This window comes from Hippopotamus amphibius, chromosome 7 (assembly GCF_030028045.1).
Source record: "Hippopotamus amphibius kiboko isolate mHipAmp2 chromosome 7, mHipAmp2.hap2, whole genome shotgun sequence".
Taxonomy (NCBI): domain Eukaryota; kingdom Metazoa; phylum Chordata; class Mammalia; order Artiodactyla; family Hippopotamidae; genus Hippopotamus; species Hippopotamus amphibius.
Genome location: NC_080192.1, coordinates 108973370 through 108992425, shown reverse-complemented (window position 1 = coordinate 108992425; position 19056 = coordinate 108973370). Strand labels below are relative to the sequence as shown.

General features: G+C 45.0%; 1 protein-coding gene across 1 annotated transcript in view; it reads right to left on the bottom strand.

The window, feature by feature from the left end:
* Positions 1–18463, bottom strand: part of LOC130856852 (lutropin-choriogonadotropic hormone receptor-like) — a 57234-nt gene extending 38771 nt beyond the window's left edge. Inside the window, exon 1 of the mRNA XM_057741792.1 lies at positions 18234–18463. Coding sequence (XP_057597775.1) covers positions 18234–18403 — 170 coding nt within the window. The 5' untranslated portion in view covers positions 18404–18463. The remainder of the gene's footprint in view (positions 1–18233) is intronic.
* Positions 18464–19056: the final 593 nt, after the last annotated feature.

Here is a 19056-nt window from a genome sequence, read left to right as displayed (position 1 = left end):
CCCCACTCTCCTACGACCTGGCTGTAGGACCCTGAGCATGTTATTTAAGTCCTCTGTTTCAGTTTCTTCATCTATGAAATTGAATAATTTCTGTTTCACAGGGTTGTTATGATGATTAATCAAGATAACCTGTATAAAGGATAGGGCCTGGCACCAAGTAAATAGTTAACATATAGTTTTATAGTGGACTTATAGGCTTGTTGCGAGGATGGAAAAGAAGCTATCTTGGGTAGAGTGGAGATATGGATGGTGAAAATACAACTGAAAACCACGCGGGCAGGAGAAGAGAAGAGTCGCTAAGGACATGCTCCTATTTTGATCTATACCATCTTCCCCAGGTAGCCTATTTTAATATTATCCCAACCGGACCACTTTGCTCCTATGGTTAAATCAAATGGGCATCTAATGACATTTGGGGGGAACTCTACAGAGATTCCTTCAGGCACTTATATCCAGAAGAACAATCTGAGTGTTCTTGAATTAAGATAAAAGTTATGCATTACATACAAGTTGAGAAAAGAGCGACTACTCAGCAAGAGCAAAACCAGAATAGAATGATGTATGAGTGATAAAGGAACCTGGGATTAAGATAACTCAGGAGAAAGCATCTTTGAGGCAGAAAGGAATGTTAACCAGTGTTTATCAAGCATCTACAGTGATTCAAGGATTTGGCCCAAGAGGGGAGGGTGGGAAGTGAATATCAAGAATATGGAGAACAGAAGTGGGAGATGCTGCCTTGCTTTTCATTTGTCTGTACGGCAGAGATGGGCTTAGCTGCTGGGAGAGAGCACCTCCTCCATGATGAGCAGATTCGAATCAGTGAGATGTCTTACAGTCCCAGAAGGGACTTGCTACTGTGACTTGTAATGTGCTGTGTGAACTGGGTACACTCACCTATAAGCTTATTTTATCCACTCAACAATGGTGTGAGGTGGGTATTTCCCTTTGATAGCAGAAAAAACTTGATCACAAGCGATTAAGTAACCTGGACAAAGTAAACATGACCAAGCAGACAGAGTCCAACTGTTCTTTCCACTATGCAATATTGGGCTGAAGTATATGATTCCTAACCCACTCTCTCTCTCTCTCTTTTTCTTTTTTTTTCCCATCATGTACATGATGATTAGATTTTTACATACATTGTGGAATGATTACCACTATCAAGATAATTAACACATCTGTTACCTCAAGTAGTTAACTTTTTTGTGTGTATGGTAAGAGTGCTTGAGATCTGCTCTGCAACTGTCAAATATACAATACCATATTCTTAACTACAGCCACCATGCTGTACAGTAGAACCTCAGAACCTATTCTTCTTATAACTGAAGGTTTGTACCCTTTGATCTGTATCTCTTCATTTCCCCTTACCTCCAGCCACTGGTAACCACCATTCTATTCTCTATTTCTAAGAAGTTGGCTTTTTTCCCCTAGATTCCACAGAGAAATGATACCATATAGTATTTGTCTTTCTCTGGCTTATTTCATTTAGCATAATGCCCTCCACTTTCATCCATGTTGTTGCAAATGGCAAATTTCCTTCTTTTTATGTCTGAAAAACATTCTGTTGTATACCACATTTTCTCTATCCATTCATCTGGCAAATGACTTTAGGTTGTTTCCATTTCTTGGTTATTATGAATAATGCTGCAGAGAACATGGGATGCAGATGTCTTTTCTAGATAGTGATTTCATTTCCTTTGGATATTTACCAGGTCACTCACTCTCTCTTAGTGGGCAAGGTGAAGGAACAGGCATTGGAGCCTTGCTTCTCTTGGGAAGAGGCATGTCACACTCTTGCTATTCCTCCTGCAAAGCACCTTACCAGCAGTTCCTCTCTAGGGGCTAATGCAAAGAAATCTCATTGCAGAAAAATGCCTTCACTCAGCAGTCTCTTAGAGATAGTACAACCGAGAGCAAGTTATCCTGACTTGGTCCTCTGATTTTATTCCTGAAGACAGTCCCACCAAGCACATCCTTCAGTACCCAAACTTATTTAACAGGGCATCCAAGAAGGACAGGGACAGTAGGGGGAGAAATCTCATGATGGCATGTTTGCTTCCTATATTTCTTCTGGAATCATGTCTGCTTGGCTTCCTGATTAAAAACACAGTTTTATTGCTCTCTGCACTGCCAAGTCAATAAATTTCCGGAAGAGAAAGCTGTATTCTGCTGTACCCCATGCAACATCAATAAACCTGACAGCCAAATTCTGATTCCAGAATCTTTATTGCTGGGGATAATGCGGTGCAGAACATATTTTGGAGAGTGTTTACATAAAAGCTTCAACTGAACCCTTAAGAGCTGTTTATTCATGCAAATGGAGCCCAGAAGCTGGAGCCCCTCAGCAGGCAGCCTCCTCCTCCAAAAGGGAGCACAGTGTTGGCTCTCAGTAGAGCAGTTTGGTTCAGATTTGACCAGGGAGGGTGCCTGAGTTTTTGATTGATGTAGTGATGAGGGATGAGGAGCAAAGGCTGGACAGCAGTGAGAGAAGCGGTAGATCATGCACTGGCTGTCCCCGCTGACTACCGAACGGCCCTGGTGCAAGATGGAATTTTGCAGAGTTGATGTTGATGCTGCAGAGCAGGAAAGGCAGCGGTGGTGAGAGTGGAAGTAGAGTTCCTATCATAAAAGAGCCACTGAGTGAACAGCAGGTAGCTGTATGGATGTGGCTGGGCCAAGAAAGAGGCCTGGGGGTCAGAGAATGGGGAGAGAGGCGGGGTAAGACAGGTGTACCAAGCTTTTCACAACAGAAGTATTCTCAAGAAGTGATGTGGAGAAGGTGGTTCTATGAATCCCAAACTGTTTTTCCCACTGACTTATATTTTTATTTTAGAGATGTTATGTCTTCCTTTCTGATTCGTCTTCAGTGGGCTGCAGTTCCTAACTAAGCATTCAAGTGTCTGTGTCCTGTATTTAAATATTTGTTCACATGGCCCGTGATTTGTTAATAACCATTTAAAAGTATTCCCTTTGAAGGTGATCCTTTCTCTGATGGATGCTTCTGTGATTCTTTTCATGAAGCAGAAACTCTTCGCAGTGTGAACAATTGTCTCAAACCCTGCAGTTCTACTCCTGTACACATCCCAGAGACATCCTCACACTGATACCTAAGGAAACTTGCGCAAAGCTTTTCTTCACAGCATTGTGGCATCAAGGGGTGTGGAGGGCAACCTGAGTGTCCACTGCTGAGTGAGGGCGTGCTAAAATGTACATACCTACCTTATGGGTTAGCTGTTAGGAGCAAAAGTGTAAAGATACACAGAGCAGCGTGTGTGGATCTTAGAACTGTGGTGTTAAGAGAAACAACTAAGAAACTAATGATGTATATACACAATACTACTTGCAGAATTAAAATACATGCACACCAAACATTAGACATTAGAAAACATATGAACATACATTAGGATGATTGCCTATGGTGAGCTGAGAGGAAGTAGGAGAAGGGCATAAAATGAATAACTAAAACAAGAGGGGACTTTGAATGGCCCAGTGATAATGTTACTTAAAGGAAAAAGTGTGATCAGCTTAACTCTCTGTACCTGAGAGACAAATGGAGAAGAAAAAGTTTCATTTTGATGTATTGTGTTCCCTCCTCCTTCCCTTCCCTTCCTCTTTTCTTTCTTCCTTCCTTTCTCCCTCCCTCCCTCTCTCCCTCTCTCCCTCTCTCTCCCTTTCTTTCTTTCTCTTTCTCTCTTTCCTTCCTTCCTTCCTTCTGAAAGTTAGGTCTACATGTATTCCAAGAATTTTGTGAACTTCAGGAACTCTTATGGAAAGGTCTAGTTAGCATCCTTTGATAAAGAGCAGAAGCCAAGGAGAACTGGGGAAAGGGGGGCCAAAAGCAAGGACAGTCCAGCAGCTCTCCTGTCCAGTGTCACCAAAGAGAATGAAAGCTATGCATGGAGCGAAGAAAAATCAGAGTGACCCTCCCAAACTATGCATCTCAAATGGTTGGTAGAGAACCAAAGTTACTGGGCAAATGTGAGGTTGAACTTGCAGGGTGAGAGTTCTCTCTGTCTCTTGAATAGTGAGTGAGATGGCTGTGGAAGTATATGACGTGGAACCATGCAGCTACTTATATTACATTTCACAGTTCTTTTTACAGTTTTAAACTTTTATTTTTAAATTAATGGATGATACCAAACAGGTGATACCTGAATTATAGCCAAATCCCACCTTGCCCAAGTGCCTTTCCCAGAGATGTTGAAACAAATACTTAGATTGGATGACAAGGCTGCCTTAGTTTCATCAGTTCTGGAAACTCCATTGACACATGAATCCCATCTGCAAGTCCCCCAAACCATCCAGTTATGCATTAAAGTTGATGTAGAAGCAGTCTCTATTCCTTAGGATTGGAAGTAAGGACTCGCCCTAGTTCTGGGATCTTGTGATTGGTCATGGCCCTGGTGAAGTCCTGTGTCTTTCTGCATTGTTTACACTAAACCCAACACTATTTGGAGGGCAGGAGTGCACCTGCAGTACCTGGAATGACAACTCCCCCCCCCGCCCCCATCTGGGTACTTGTGTTTGTCTTGATTGCTTACCGTGTAGCCTGCCTGGTCTCCCCAGAGTCCACCCAGGAGTAGAGCCCCTACCCTTCGCCCTTCCTTCTTGTGAATCACCAGATCCTGATCCCTGTATTTTTGCCTCTTAGAAGACACTGCTGACCCGAACAGTTCCTAGTTGCTATCTGGTTAGGATCAATGGAACATCTCTCACTGCTGAGTTCTGACTTTCAAACTGGGCCCCCTGGCGCAGATGGGAACCCTGTGCTGGGGCTGCCCAGTGCAGTGGGTTAGTTCCTCTGGTGGATGCTGTGGTGGGCTGCCAAAATTACCTTTTAGGACCGAGGTACTCATTCTCCCAGCTGTCGGCAGATTGAGCAACTGAAGGTCTCAGTGGACTTGCTCTCCTGGAATTACCTTCGGCTTAAGATTGCCTCCTCACCCAATATCAGGTCTTCTCTCCTGGGCAGCCTGCACCCACTGACTGGCCAATACATAGAATCAAGGCCCAGCCCATTTGTTTTGCTTCACGGTGGGACTACTCAGGAGGGCCATCCCCCTTTCAGAGCTGTCACCTGGGCCCCTGACTCAGTCCCCTTCCTAGCCAGCCCCAGTTGTCAAGGCACCAGCTCACCTTCTGTCCGAGCCCAGCAACAGATAAACAGCATTTAGATAAACCTGATCTCCTTGAAGAAGATGATGCCACATCATCAGGTCCTCCTTAATTGTTCCCAATGTCTCTTGAGTACTCAAGGGTGGGGCTTGGGCCCCTCTTAGTTTTTTTTCTTCCAATAACATAGATGACCTTGGAAGAAGGCAGTTTGTCCAGCTCACTGGTTTGTTAATGAACCCTCAAAATAATGTTAGCTGGAGAGTTTCAGGGTCAGGAGTTTCTTTGTCCCCCTTCAAGGAAACCCAGGATTTAGAAATCTTTGCTTATAAAAACCTATCCATTGGGAGGCATTTGCGTTATCAAAGAGTTCTTTGTTCTATACGAGGATTCGATGAAAGGTTCCTTTAAATAGCAAACTTCCTAGGTGAATGGAAAATATGGTTCAATTGACACACTCTCCTTTTAAAGACAGATATTGCCTCAAGCCAATTACAACTGTAGGTTTCCCCATCTCACCTTGGTTTTTAAGAACTTGGAATGCACAGATGATTTCCAGGGCAGGACCACCTTCTGAAGCCCACCGGCTGGGCAAGACCAGAGGCAGACAGGAGCCAGGGAAGAAATCCAGCACTAATCTGGAGTCCTCAAAACCTGGGTGGGGTCTTTGCTCACCTTGCTGGAGCCTTTACCTCTTCTGCCCAGAATGGCAGAAATGAAATATTTTTATTCACTTCCCTCTAATTGTTTAGAAAAGCCATTTATATTATCGATTTAAGAAAGCTACAAACATCCATCCATCTTTCACAGACAATTAGTTTATTGCTAGAGCTACACACCCTGAATTTTAAAACACTACAAAATTGGAGAGAAAAAGACAGAAACCAGGGATGGTCAAAGGGTTTTTGCCTAATGAACTCATAGAAATGGGAGGGAAAACATTATGTTATTTAGATTTAAAAGAATCTTTTTTTTTTAAATAAATTTATTTACTTATTGGGTGCGTTGGGTCTTTATTGCTACATATGGGCTTTCTCTAGTTGCAGTGAGCGGGGGCTATTCTTAGTTGTGGTGCGTGGGCTCCTCATTGCCATGGCTTCTCTTGTTGTGGAACACGGGCTCTAGGCACACGGGCTTCAGTAGTTGCAGCACACGGGCTCAATAGTTGTGGCTCACGGGCTCTAGAGCACAGGCTCAATAGTTGTGGTGCACAGGCTTAGTTGCTCCGCGGCATGTGGGATCTTCCTGGGGCAGGGATGGAATCTGTGTCCCCTGCATTGGCAGGTGGATTCTTAATCACTGCGCCACCTAGGAAGTCCCTAGATTTGAAAGAATCTTAGTGTTTTTGTATTTATTACGTAAGACCTTGTTCTATATTGAACAGAAACTTCAGAATTCCTGTGTTCTTTTCAAAGGCACTCAGTAATTATAATAAACTTGCCTTCATTTTGGAATGAAATAAAAATGGCTTTCCCCTTTATAAACAATTTTAAATCTTTGAGCTCTCAAATACATTGATCTATTTGGTAACTTCATTATTGGGTTTGTCTTCCTTTTTTTTGTTGTTGTTGTTTTGGTTTTTTGGGTAGGTCTTCCTTTATTGGCCTCTTGTCTTTAGCATTTACCTAGAGGGAGCTGAGTTGTCAGTGTTAACCGAAATATAAAGCCAGTATAGGTAGACAGCCAATATGTTAAGTTTTACATCAGAAAATTTTGAAACACTCCTTTACGTGCTTCCTGTATTAGACTCAGGGAATCAGACTAAAAGGGCTGCTTGCAACTGATTTAGTCTAAACCCTCACTTTTGATGAAGAATCTGAAGTGAGGAAAAGTGAAATGACTTCCCTAAAACCACATGGCAATTCAGCAGCAGCTCTGGGCTGGAACATAGGTCACTTCATTCCTGGTCCAGTGCTGTGTCCTACATTAGTCAAATCGTATCAGTACTGTTCCTTTGGGGGTTGTTGAAACACCCCGCTGCACGATCCTCGGGTTCTCTTGCGAAAACCTCGCCTTCTGTTGGAGCCACCAGCTTCCTGAGGGCGTGTGCCCACAGTCTTTAACTTCAAAGGTGCAGCTCAAATGCCTGTTCTCCCGTGAAGCTTCAGAGCCTACCAGAGTGCTTTTTCTTCCTTTCCTCTGTCCTCCTCAGCACTAATGACTGCCCAGTATTTTTTTTCCTGCACTATTTTTGGAGAATTTACCAGGTGCCTTGTGTGAACGTTTCCCTTGTTCTGCCATTGAACTCCCAGTCTCCGCTGGATTCTGCCTTCACACTGTCTCTGGCTTCTGGCCCCTTTATTTCTTTTCCACCATCACTCTTCTTGGCCATTCTTTTCTTCATCTCGACTGCTCTCCAGTCCCCAAATTTGTTTCCCTTTACTCCATGCTGGGTTTCCTCTGCTCAGTCTAGATTAATCTTCCTGATAACTCTCACCCTGTCACTCTTATACTCAGATTCTTCTGTGCCTCCCCTTGGCCTATCTACTTATTCACAAATGTCTCAGCTTTGCATTCAAGGCCCCTGAAATAAAGGCTTAAACTTCATTTGCCAGTCCTGTCACCCACTTTTCCCCTCATATACATTCCCAGTACACTAAACTTGTGCTGTCCAAAAAGGCAGCCTAGTCTAGCCACATACGGGCATGGAGCACTTGAAATATGTCCAGCCCAAACTGAGATGCACTGTAAGTTTAAAATGCACACCGGATGTCAAAGACTTGGCAAAAAAAAATAATGTATCTCATTAACAATTTTTATATTGATTACATGTTGAGATGTGTGTGGCTGAACCACACTGACTCTGTTTTTTTCAGCTCTGTGTTAGGCCCTCAGTCCTACCCCCTCCCCTTTCTGCATGACTGAGTTTTAGTCTACTCACAAGGAAGGCACCCAAACCAGATGAGTTCCCTATCCACTTTTATCCTTGTCTTCATCCGAAACGAAAACTGGGAGAATGCCTTTTGCTGATGCAGATGGTTAACGGTCACGAGATGCCCAGAGGAAGGAAAAACCCCGGTTCCCATCTGGCGTGGACATGCTTCTCCCTAGCAGTCAGGTTCCATTTTTAGCTCTGGCCCCTTTAAAGCCCGCATACCCTATTCCATACCCCGTGGTATGGAGTACAGTTGCAAACATCATCTACCTGATCTCACCTGTATGTAAGTTACCCTCCACTAGCTTCATAATTGCACTTTATGGAGTTGCCTGCTTTGTTTTCCGGCTTCAAAGTTTCCTCTCAGTTCGGAAGATATTATTCAGTATCTCTGCCTTCGAACAAAATAATATTTTGTACATTGGGGTTAAATAAAATATTTTATTAAACTTAATGTCACCTTTCAAAACCTTTCAAAATGTGGCTCTTAAAAAGTAAAGTTACAACCGTGATTAACATTACATTGCTACTGGACGGTGCCTGCCTGGACAAATCAGACTATTGTATTTCCTGAATTTGCTCACATTTTCCTGCCTTCTTTCACACTGTTTCTGCCGTCTGGCACATCCACCCTTCCCTGCTGGTCAACTTCTACCCTTGGTTAAAGGTCTGTCTCCGGCGCTGTATCCTTTATGGAATGTGTCTTCATCACCAATTGCATGTGCTTTCTCCCTGGAAGCAGCAGAGTGGGAGAGTGAAGAGGGTAGACTCGAGCCAGATTGCCTGGGTTCATTTCACGTGTGTGAAGTGAGGATGTTGCTAACTACTGCAGAAATGCTTGAGATTAAATAAGAAAATGTTTATGTAATCTTCATAAGCATCTAGCACAAGATTAGCACTCAGTAAGTACTTTAAAAATTCACAGCTGCTTACTGCAAAGGATTCACGCTACCCCAGCTATGCCTAATGACAGCTCTGCTTCCTTGTTGGGGATGAGGTAGGGTGGCTTCAGCACTTTGGAATGGACTCTTCTACTTGTCAGACCCTTACATCTGCAACGTGCCTGTGACTTGTCTCTAACTCTTTACTCTCTGCTGATTAAACACAGGACGACTGAGATAGAGAGTAGACATTCCCACTTGGTACCTTTCTGTTGGGCTCAGGTATCCCTTATAGACCTTGTCCAATAGCCTTTTAAAGAAATAATAAGGAAATCATAAAGAACAACCTTTCATTAAATATTTTAACTCTAGGGAGGCACTCTGCAGAGTTCTCATTTGCTTATTGATTTTAAAAAGTTTGGTCAGTTGGAACTCTCCCACTGGAAAATGCAGTTTCAGTGACCCTTCTCCAGCACAGCCTTTCCAGAGCACCCAAGAAGCTTGAAGAGTTTACGAATTATAACGTGAACTAAGATTTTCAAGAAGATTCCCTGGATAATGGATTTTCCAAGTCATTTGTGCAACAACTAAATTAAAAATATAAAGCCTCAGAAGAAAATGGTAAACACATCTAAGCCCTTACTCAAAACCCATTTAAAGTTTTCTAAAGACACAAAGCAAAGTAACCCAATCTTTACCTCCAAACTACAATTCTAGCGATAATATAACATGACAGGAATAACTCTGGTAAGTAAAACTACATGTTGAATTCTCCCCAGGGAAGGTCTGCATTTTCTGTAATGATTTCTCAAAAATATTTTTAAGAAGCAGAGAATATTATGTTGTCAGGGCAGTGACATTGCAGATATGCTTCAGGAATCTCTTTCATTACTAGTTTCTGTTTCCAGATACCTTTTTTTGGGGGGAGGGGGGTGAGCCGGTAAAAGCTGGTTGCAACTGATATACTATATACTTTTAATTAATTTGATGGAATGGGTTTGAATTGCCTGAAATTACTGGCATGTGTACCTTCGCTTTTCACTAACTCCTCAGCTCTGGTAGACACTAATTTGTGTGGTTGCCTGGTTCAAAAATGCCCCTTCTCTGAAAGCATCTCATTGCTGGTTGCAACAAAGTGGAATCACCTCATTGACTGTGCTCCTGTCTCAGGAGTGGGATGTGGAGCCATCAGATTCTCTCTCTCAGGAATTTAAAACTTGTAATAGGAGGAAACTTTGGAGCTGATTCATTATAAAGGTGGAATCTAGAGAAAAGTTCCCTGACCTTCTGCTGCTGAAATGCCACATTCTCTCTGGATCTTGCTCACATACTCTTCCTCCTTATTCTTCTATTAAGTTAATGTCTTATGATTAAATTTGTCAGATTTGATTTCTGGCGCTTGCAAATGAGAAAGGCCTTAATCAGAGCCCCACACACTGTGGCCAGGGGGAAGTCATCCACTCTTCCATTGACAATCCGTAACAGACAGGGCACGTGCCTGGTGGTCGATGAGAGGAGAAGGCTTTGAATAGTGATTCCCTAGTGGCCTCTCTAAACTGGTGTCAAAGGCCAGGATGGAGCTTATGGGATAACTGTGTTAGCCCAGCTGTCCCTGCAGAGAGTGAGGCTTAAAGAACTACAGCTCAAATAATACCTCCACCAAGGTATCTTTGTTACTCTGGCCAGAAGGGACGGCTCCCTTCTCTAAACTCTCACCAGACTTTGTTTATAACCTACATCTGGCTTTTATCGCCTTCTGCATTTCCCTGCAGTCATCTGAGGGCTAGTCCTCTCTCTCCCATGGCTGGATGACTGGAAGCTCTTGGAGGGCAGGGGCGGTGTCTGTGGACCCTGCTCATTGTCCTGTACATTTCAGTACGTAGTTCCTGAATGGTCAACAAGTCTGACCTGAAGGTTTTCTATGTGTCCAGCCTGAGGCTTAGGGATGGGGAATGGGGCAAGGACCCAGAATACACTTGGATGCTCTAGCTGCACAGATAGGACTGACTCAATTGCATGATAGAAAACAGAGAATAATCAGGTATTAGAAGGCATATTTGAGAGGCAGCTCAAAAAGACCAGCATATCAGACTCTAGGCAATAATGAACTGTGCTACTTTGGGATTCTAACTTATTCACCTTCCAGGTTGAGAAGACCTGGTGGGTCATTTTCTCTAATTAACACCTCACAGGAACAAAACTGTTCCATCAGGCTTGCCCCTTGGATGATAAATACTTGCTGTTCAACCTCATATATGGGCTGTGGGCTTTTCAGGTCTTCTCTGCATCATCAGATTGTTACAATAATACTTTGTAGTTATGCGAACCTTTTATTTCTGAGTACTTCTGGCCCTCCTGTCTCGTCTGTCTTCACCACAGTCAGCCCCACTCAGGGTCAAGAATCATCACGCCTCTTTTACAGGCAGCACAGAGGTTTTATGACTGTCCTGAGCCCACAGTGCAAATTAGGGAAAGGGAGACCTGGTGCTAGAACTCACATCTGCCTGGGCTGTGTCTTGTTGATCAATTCAGATAATTTGGGGGATGGGTTGGGCCCTACCCTGTCATTTCAGGGCATCCCCACCCCCGTGGGCTCCGAGATGCTGTCTGCTGCTGCTCATGAGGTAGAATTATGAACCTAGGAGTCACCTCATTTTATCAGCATCAAGGACACATTTAACAACAGCAGGGGATAAAGCCTTCATTCTGAAAGTTGTTTTGCTTGTAAATTGGACTTTTCTGAATTTGGCTCAGGTGGCATTAAAGAGCTGTGGTTCAGGGCCACACAGAGAGCAGCTGTGAGTGGTTGGCCAGCTGGGAGGGGGTGGCATCTCCCAGTGAGGCAGAAGCTGAGAGTAAATGAAGACCATGTGGAGAAGCTGCTAGAAGCTGCCCACTAACTCAGGGATCCCACCTGCCTGGTGGGTGGGATTATTTTAATTTCCTTCTTTAAAAAAGAGCTGGTGCAAAATTTGCTAAAATCTGCATTAAATATGATTTTTTGCACACCAAGGGGAGCTGCCAGAACAGAACACATATGCTCCCATGGAGTCAGCCCTCTTGGGTCTGGAAGTGAGCAGCTGGGCCTCTCTCTCCACCACCATGACACAACTGGCTTTAAAATCCCATGTGTAAGATCAAAGTTACACACGGCCAAGGCACTGTCTGGTACAGCCAACCTGGGAGATTGTATTTTGGAAAGAAAGCTTTCATGCCTCATTTCAAGGCATGAAAAGAAGCCAAATTGAGGGGCTGGGGAAGAAGACAGAGGTGAGTAAAGGAGCAGAACTGGAATCCTGAATTAATCTGACATACTGTTTTTGAAATGAAAAAAAAGAATAAAGCAGAAAAAAATCCAAGGAATTATTGTTCTCCAAAGGGAGAGCTGGGTCCAATGCCAAAGGGATCTGTGTGTGAAGCTTTTTGGCTCTACACGTCCACTGAGATTTTGGGAACTCTGTTGCTTGCTTTTTAGTGTCCTGCTAGGGGCCATCATTCACTTTCCCCTAAAGGATGATTTTTAAACTAATAAAATCTGGCCCTTGCAAAGCTTCCCCCAGGGAGTCTGTTTATAGGCACAGTCAGGTTTAAGAATTGCCTTGAAGGTAATAGGTGGGAAAGCTGAGTCAGAACTGAGGTTCAAGATAAACCTCTACCTTGAGTCTTTGTTTTTTTTGTTTGTTTTGTGGGAGTAGGGTAGGAAGGTGGGACATGAGCTTTCAGAATTCTGAGGTTGTCCCCCCCCCTTTTCTTTTGTCTGGTTCAGCTGCAGGGAAGCTGAAGGTAGGGACAAGCTGTCCTACTTGTAAGAGTTTGGTAGGCTTCCCCCTGACCTGTGGACTCTTACCTGGTGTCCTGGCTGGGAACCAAGAGCTCTCAATTCAGACTGCCTTGGTGGTGGTTTTGTTTTATTTTAATGGATCCTGGGCTGAGGATTGTTTTTTCTCTAATAAGTGAGTTAAAACAAATTAACAACAAAAATTAGAACTATCTATGGGATTGTTGGGATATACTAATATATTATAGGGAAGCGTCTGGTCTTGCTTCTCTGGATGGCCCTTTCAAGGGACAGATTGGGAGGTCTGCAAAATCTGGGACCTGGATGTTGACATAACACAAAGAACTCCCTCCGCTACCCGTAGCACCTGCTCACCCCCCCCCCCCCCCCATTTTCTAGGATAGAGATTTTTAAGTAACATTTAGGTGTGGTACATGCTAACTAACATACGTGCTTCCTTTTTGCACTGGTTCATAGTTCCTATTCAGCTCTCTACTCAGTTTGATCATCGTTTGGTTAAGTAGACACTTTAATCATACTACCTGTGAAATTTTGGGAACCCTGAGTTGAATAAGACCTCTTCAAGTGCTTCTCACTTCAGCACAATGATTCAAAACCATGGTGTGGCAAAGTGGGGACTCCTCCACGCCCTGCCCCCCAACACACACACCCCCCAGGAGCATCTGGCAAATGTCTAGAGACATTTTTGGTTGTTATCATGTGGGAGGGCAGAGCTGCTGGCATATAGTGGGTGGAGGCCAGGATGCTGCTAAACACCCTCCAGTATAGGAAACAGCCCCCCACAGCAAATGATTATCTGGCCCCAAATGACAGCTGTGCTGCGGTTGAGAAACCTGCTGTTGCAGAGGAGGTACACATGGAGTCAACAGTTACGTCATGTGGGGTATATGCGAAAGTAGATGTAAGTACAAGGTATCAAACAAGTATGTGTGTATGGGAGAGACGGGACATTGGGGAAAGCTTGTTGGGAAGTGACTCCAGATCAGTATTTTAACTTTGTTATCAACTGTCCAAGAATGACTTTGAAAGTTTATTAGTTGAGAACTACCTATTGTGATTTTTTTCTTTCTGCACAACTCTCTGGGTAATTTAATCAAATATTTCTGATGACTTTATATTTTCCCTTACAAAAAAATTTCTCCAAAGAACCAGGGAGAGGTATAAAAAGGGAAGGATCCATTCAACCTTATTCTTTGCTTCTCAGCAAGGAAATCTCTAGTCTACTCTCACCTGTGTTTTTCTTCCACCTGGACTCTCCTTCCCTTTTCTCTTTCAAGGTTGAGCCTCATAACCCTTAGTCCATGACACCTACCCTTGGAGGTTTCAGTCCATAGTGACTGATCTATTCCCTGAATTCCTTAGAGCCTCGTGGCCTCTCTCTTCCTACCTACAGGTCTCTTGGGTGTGGGTGTATTTCCACCTAGATTGTGGGCTCCTCAAGGACAGGGACCATGCCCTCCATTGGTACATCCCTCTATGGTACAGCATAGAACATTGTTCTGGATCCTGATTTACACTCAAGGTAGTTGAAGGAGAAAGACATTCAGGAAAGATGTCAGAAAATTAACATCTTTCTGTGACACTGGACTGATGTATACAGCACATTTTATCCTTCCAAAATCTCTGGTTTGTGTCTTATAATAAAGTCTAAAAGTTTAATCTCTGTTTAGTAGGCACAACATGCAAAAAATAAATTGCCATTATTATTATTAGCATTTTCTTACTAACAGATTTTTCAGAAGCTGTTTCCATATCAAGCAGATCAACCTTTCTGTTGTCATAGAGACAAAGATCTTTATATAACCATGGGCAAGGTGAGATTTTTTTTCCCCTCTTTTCCTCCTTCCACTTGTCTGCAACTAATAAGAAAAGGGAAAGGAAATTTTTAAAATTAATTATTTTCTTTTACATTTTTTTTTCCAATTAAAAATGAGTGAACACATGGGAGGCTTTTTTTTTTTTTTGGTATTACATTTTAGATTTTAAATACCTAAGTTTTTAATAAAATTATTGGGCTGGAAAGATCTGAACAATTGAACGATGCCGTTTTCAAAATTTGCAAGCATTGGGCTTATCAATGATAAGCAATTATTAACCACGTTCCTTTTTTTTTGTTTGTTTTCAACCAAATTGTGGACTTTAGATGGAAGTCTCATAAGGCTTATAAGGCAGGACTAGCAAGGCCTGAAGTAATTGAAACATAAACTAACATCTACTGAGGGGCCAGTGATGAATTCTGAGGTGGTCTGTAGTACTTGCCTTCTCCAACCCCCAGAACTGAGAGAGCTCCCTTTCTCTCTGCAGAGTCAAACCCTGTGGATAACTTAGTGCAAGACCACATCCCTCTTCTTCTGGAAACCTTATCTCATAATTTCAGCTCTCTTCTTTTTATGAACTCCCAATAACTTGTTATGCTTGGCATTTTCTGTCTTGTAATTACTGTCTACCACTTCATTCATTCATCGTCAAGAAAAGAGGATTTCAGCACGAACCCATTCACTTTTTCTTTCTGTTGCCTCTATGTTAAGTTACAACTTTATCCATCTCTCTTCTTCCCCCAGGGCTCAGAAGTATCCCTCTTTTATAAGATTAACCCTTCGCCTCTGATCTGATGCTGATGCCTTTCTCCCACTCCCACTGACATCTTACACCATCATCCCTTGTGTCTTCAATCTGTCCTTCGCCATGGATTCCTTCCTCTACTCCTTTATGAAGACAAAAAAACAAAACAAACAAATCAAAAAATACTTTCTTAATCTTTATTTTTCCATGTCTCAGACTTTGAGGTTTTAATTGGATTACAGCTGCCTTTTGCAATAAATAGATATTGTCTATGTGTGTGTGTGTGTATCTGGGGGGGGGGGGTTGTTGGAGGGGATGGAGGAGAGAAGTGTATGGCACAATGGCACAAAGAAGTTTAAAACATGCTTCTTGCTTTCCAGAAAATTATATCCTCCATGGAGAGCAATACCTTGATTCTCAAACTTTAACATGCATCAGAATCACCCGGGGAGCTTGTTAAACTATAGATTGCTGGACAACCCCTCAGAATTTCTAATGCAGAAACTGGGGCCTGAGAGTGTGCATTTCTAACATTTCCCAGGTGATGCTTATGCTGCTGGTATGAGGAACACCGTCTTAAAGAAGCTATCCTCCTATTTGTTCTTACGCATCTCTCTTGTCATATTGGATGTTCCCTTATCATGCTGAAAAACGTATCCCCTTTTGGCCTTTATAGCCTCCACCTCCAGAAGCATGTTTTAAACTTCCTTGTGCCATACACGTCTCTTCTCCAACCCCTCCATCCCCTTCTTCCCTGAAGGATGAGGTCATCTCTCACTTATCTGATCCTTGAGAAGCCTGACCTTGTGAGGGTCAGAGTGCGTGCTGACCTAAGAGGTTTAAATGTCTAGGAGAAGATGCTGCGGGTGTGCATGCCAAGAGAGTGCATGTGAAGGGAGGAAGTCAAGGATTCTCTAGAATCCCACGGGGATAGCAAAGGGCTTCAGAGCCTGGACAACTGGCTCCTTTTGGGGAGCGGGACTAGCCAGCCTCAGCATGCCAGCAGTCCTTATATTGTGCCTGCTTCCCACCCCATCCCCACACCTAGTCAACCCTATAACATCTTTCTGAGGGGTTCAGGGCTTCTCTACACTGTGCTGTGGGGGCAGTGAGACAATGTGTTCAGTTTTAGTCTTTTCAACTTCAGCCTACTCCAAGGAAGAGGTACTTCTCTCCTGAGGCTGGTGGGGGTGTGGCAGCAGGAATTGTTGAGAGATCTTAGAGAAAAGCTGAATCAGAAAGGAGCTGGGACTTAACTCACCCATGCCGCCTTCTACCAGGAGGTTTCCTGCTCAGTGCCAATTTGGAGAAGCTGAGATTTTTTTTCTTTTTTTAAGGAAGGGGTAACTTTCTTACAAAAACTAGCAAATATTAAAAGATAGCAGGTGAAGTCCTGTGTTTGCTACTCAATAGCTGTGGGAGCTTGGGCAGGGTTTTCCATCTCTTTGGATCTCAGTTTCTTAAAAACCTGTACACTAAGTACCAGGTGTGTGAGAAATGCACAGTGTTGGTGGCACAGGCATGTATAAGAGCAAGATGGGAGGCTTGTCAGGGGAGAACATGGGCTAGGACTTGGAAGCAGCTTCCATGGATTTATTTATTGATTGAGGCAAATTCTATCTGCATGGTCCTCATCTTCAGGGAATTGAGCTGACCAGATAATTAATGGAAACCAATTAATATAAACCCCTCAACCTTTAAACTGTATCTCTCAACTGCAAATACTCCCCAGAGGCCACTGACCCTTCCAGAGGAGAAGCTCAGCCCCTTAGGAGGGTGGAGGAATCCCCTTATGAAGTGGGCTCCTCACAGACTGCTGGGAGTCCAAGGAAATTGGGGAGGGGGGCAGAGCTCTTTCCTCCCCCAGCATGGAATTTCATCACCTCTAATGGTTAGAAGATAACCAAGACCTCGACCAACCTGGTGCCTTTTGGATACTTTTATAGTTCTTTCTTTTTCTTCCCTTTTCTCTTTTAACAACTTTATTAAGATGTAATTTATATACCATAAAATTCACCCATTTAAATTGTAAAGTGCAGTGGTTTTTAGTATGTTCACAGAATTGTGCAACCATCACCACCATATAATTTTAGGTAATTTTCATCACCACCAAAAGCAACACCCATTAGGGGTCATGGGCCCTTCACTCAACCCAATGGCTACTAATCTCCTTTCTGTCTATCTGGACATTTCATATAAACAGAACCATATAACGTGTGGTACCTTTTCCTGAATCAAAGAAAGGAGACTGGGTGACACTCTGATACACTAGTACTAAAGGCCCCCCTCGCCTCTTCACCCCATCACTGCAGCAGCCAGCTTCCTCCACGTGTCTCCTGATGTGTGCAGTTCCCTTAGCACCTCCTGAGTGTGGAGGTGTGGTGGTGCCCCAGAGCGGGGACTCAAGACCGCTCATTGATTAGGCAACCAGATTGAAATGCAGGTACATCTGGGGCTGGGCTGGAGCAGTGGCTTGTATGCTCACTAAGGTGTAGGTGGGCACTGGTTGGCCAGTAGTCCCCAGTGAGTTGACCCAGTCATCTCTGGCCACTGGCCTGAGCACTCCATTCCTAGAGGACCACAGTGTGCCAGAACTCACAGAAACCTTTGCCAGCCTGGCTGGCCCAAAGCTCAAAGACCACGCGAGACATCTCTGGGCGGACAGCTGCTGACTGAGGAGCGTGACTCCTCGTCCCCTTCCAGCAGCTGAAAGGAGCGAGGCCTTCTGCGTGGCTTCTGGGCAGTACCGCGCCCCTGGCCATGGCCTCAAGGAGGGGGAAAGCGCGGGCCTGGGGCTGCAGGGTGCGCGGGGCGCCAACCCCAGGCGTGGCAGCGGGTGGCAAAGACAGCTCCCAAGCTTGGGCTTCTCGTCCCCCTGAGAGGTGGTGGATTTCGACAGGGCGAAGCGTCTTTCTCCAAGCATCCAGGTAAAGGGGACCAAAGAGCAGGGAGGCAAGGCGGCCGGAGCCAGGAGGGTGCCGGGGCGGGGGCGCCGCGTACTCACAGTCGGCGGAGGCCGGGCCGCGGGCCGGGGCAGCGCAGGGCGCCGTCGGGCGGGCAGCTGCAGGGCTCCGGGCAGGGCGCCCCGCGCAGCGCCCGGGGCAGCGGCGGCGGCGGCAGCAGCAGCAGCACCAGCACCAGCAGCGGCCGCCGCGCGAGGGCCCGCCGCCCCATGGCCGGAAGCCTGAGCGCGGGCTCCCGCGGCTGGGCCGGTGCCCCGGACAGCCCCGGCGTGCGGCCCGCGCCCCTCTCCCCGCCCCCTGGCCTGCCCCCCGGCTCCTCCCGCGCCGGCCCGCCCCCGCCCCCGCCCCCACCCCATCCCCGACGGCGCCCCCGCCGCGGAGTCTCCGCTCCGCCTCGAACCAGGACACTGGCCAGAGGGACCCCATCAACTCGTTTCTGCTGCGTTCCCCGGCCTGTCCTCCACATCTCCAAAGGACCCTAGTTACAAGAGGTAGCGCGTGGTAATGGGGAATGCTTTGGATGAGGGCAGGGGTGGAGAGTTCTGAATTCTCGGTCCTGGCTCTGCTGTAACTATGAGTGTGAAGTTGAGTGAGTTGTGTCCTTTCCGGAAACCTCTCTTCCTTCATCTGTGAGAGGGGCAGACTGATACTCAATACCAGCCCTGTCCGCTTCAGAAGGGGTGAACGTGCCCAGCTCAGACGCTCCTCCTTCTCGCTTTCATTCTTCAGCCCCCAAATCCTTTCCGCTTCTCTCCTACCAGCTCCCTCACGCTATGGGTAATCTCTGTCCTTCCAACATCCCCAGTAATGTCTCTGTATCTCTTGGTAGTAACCACTTTCCTCCTTAGAGTATAGGGATTTCAG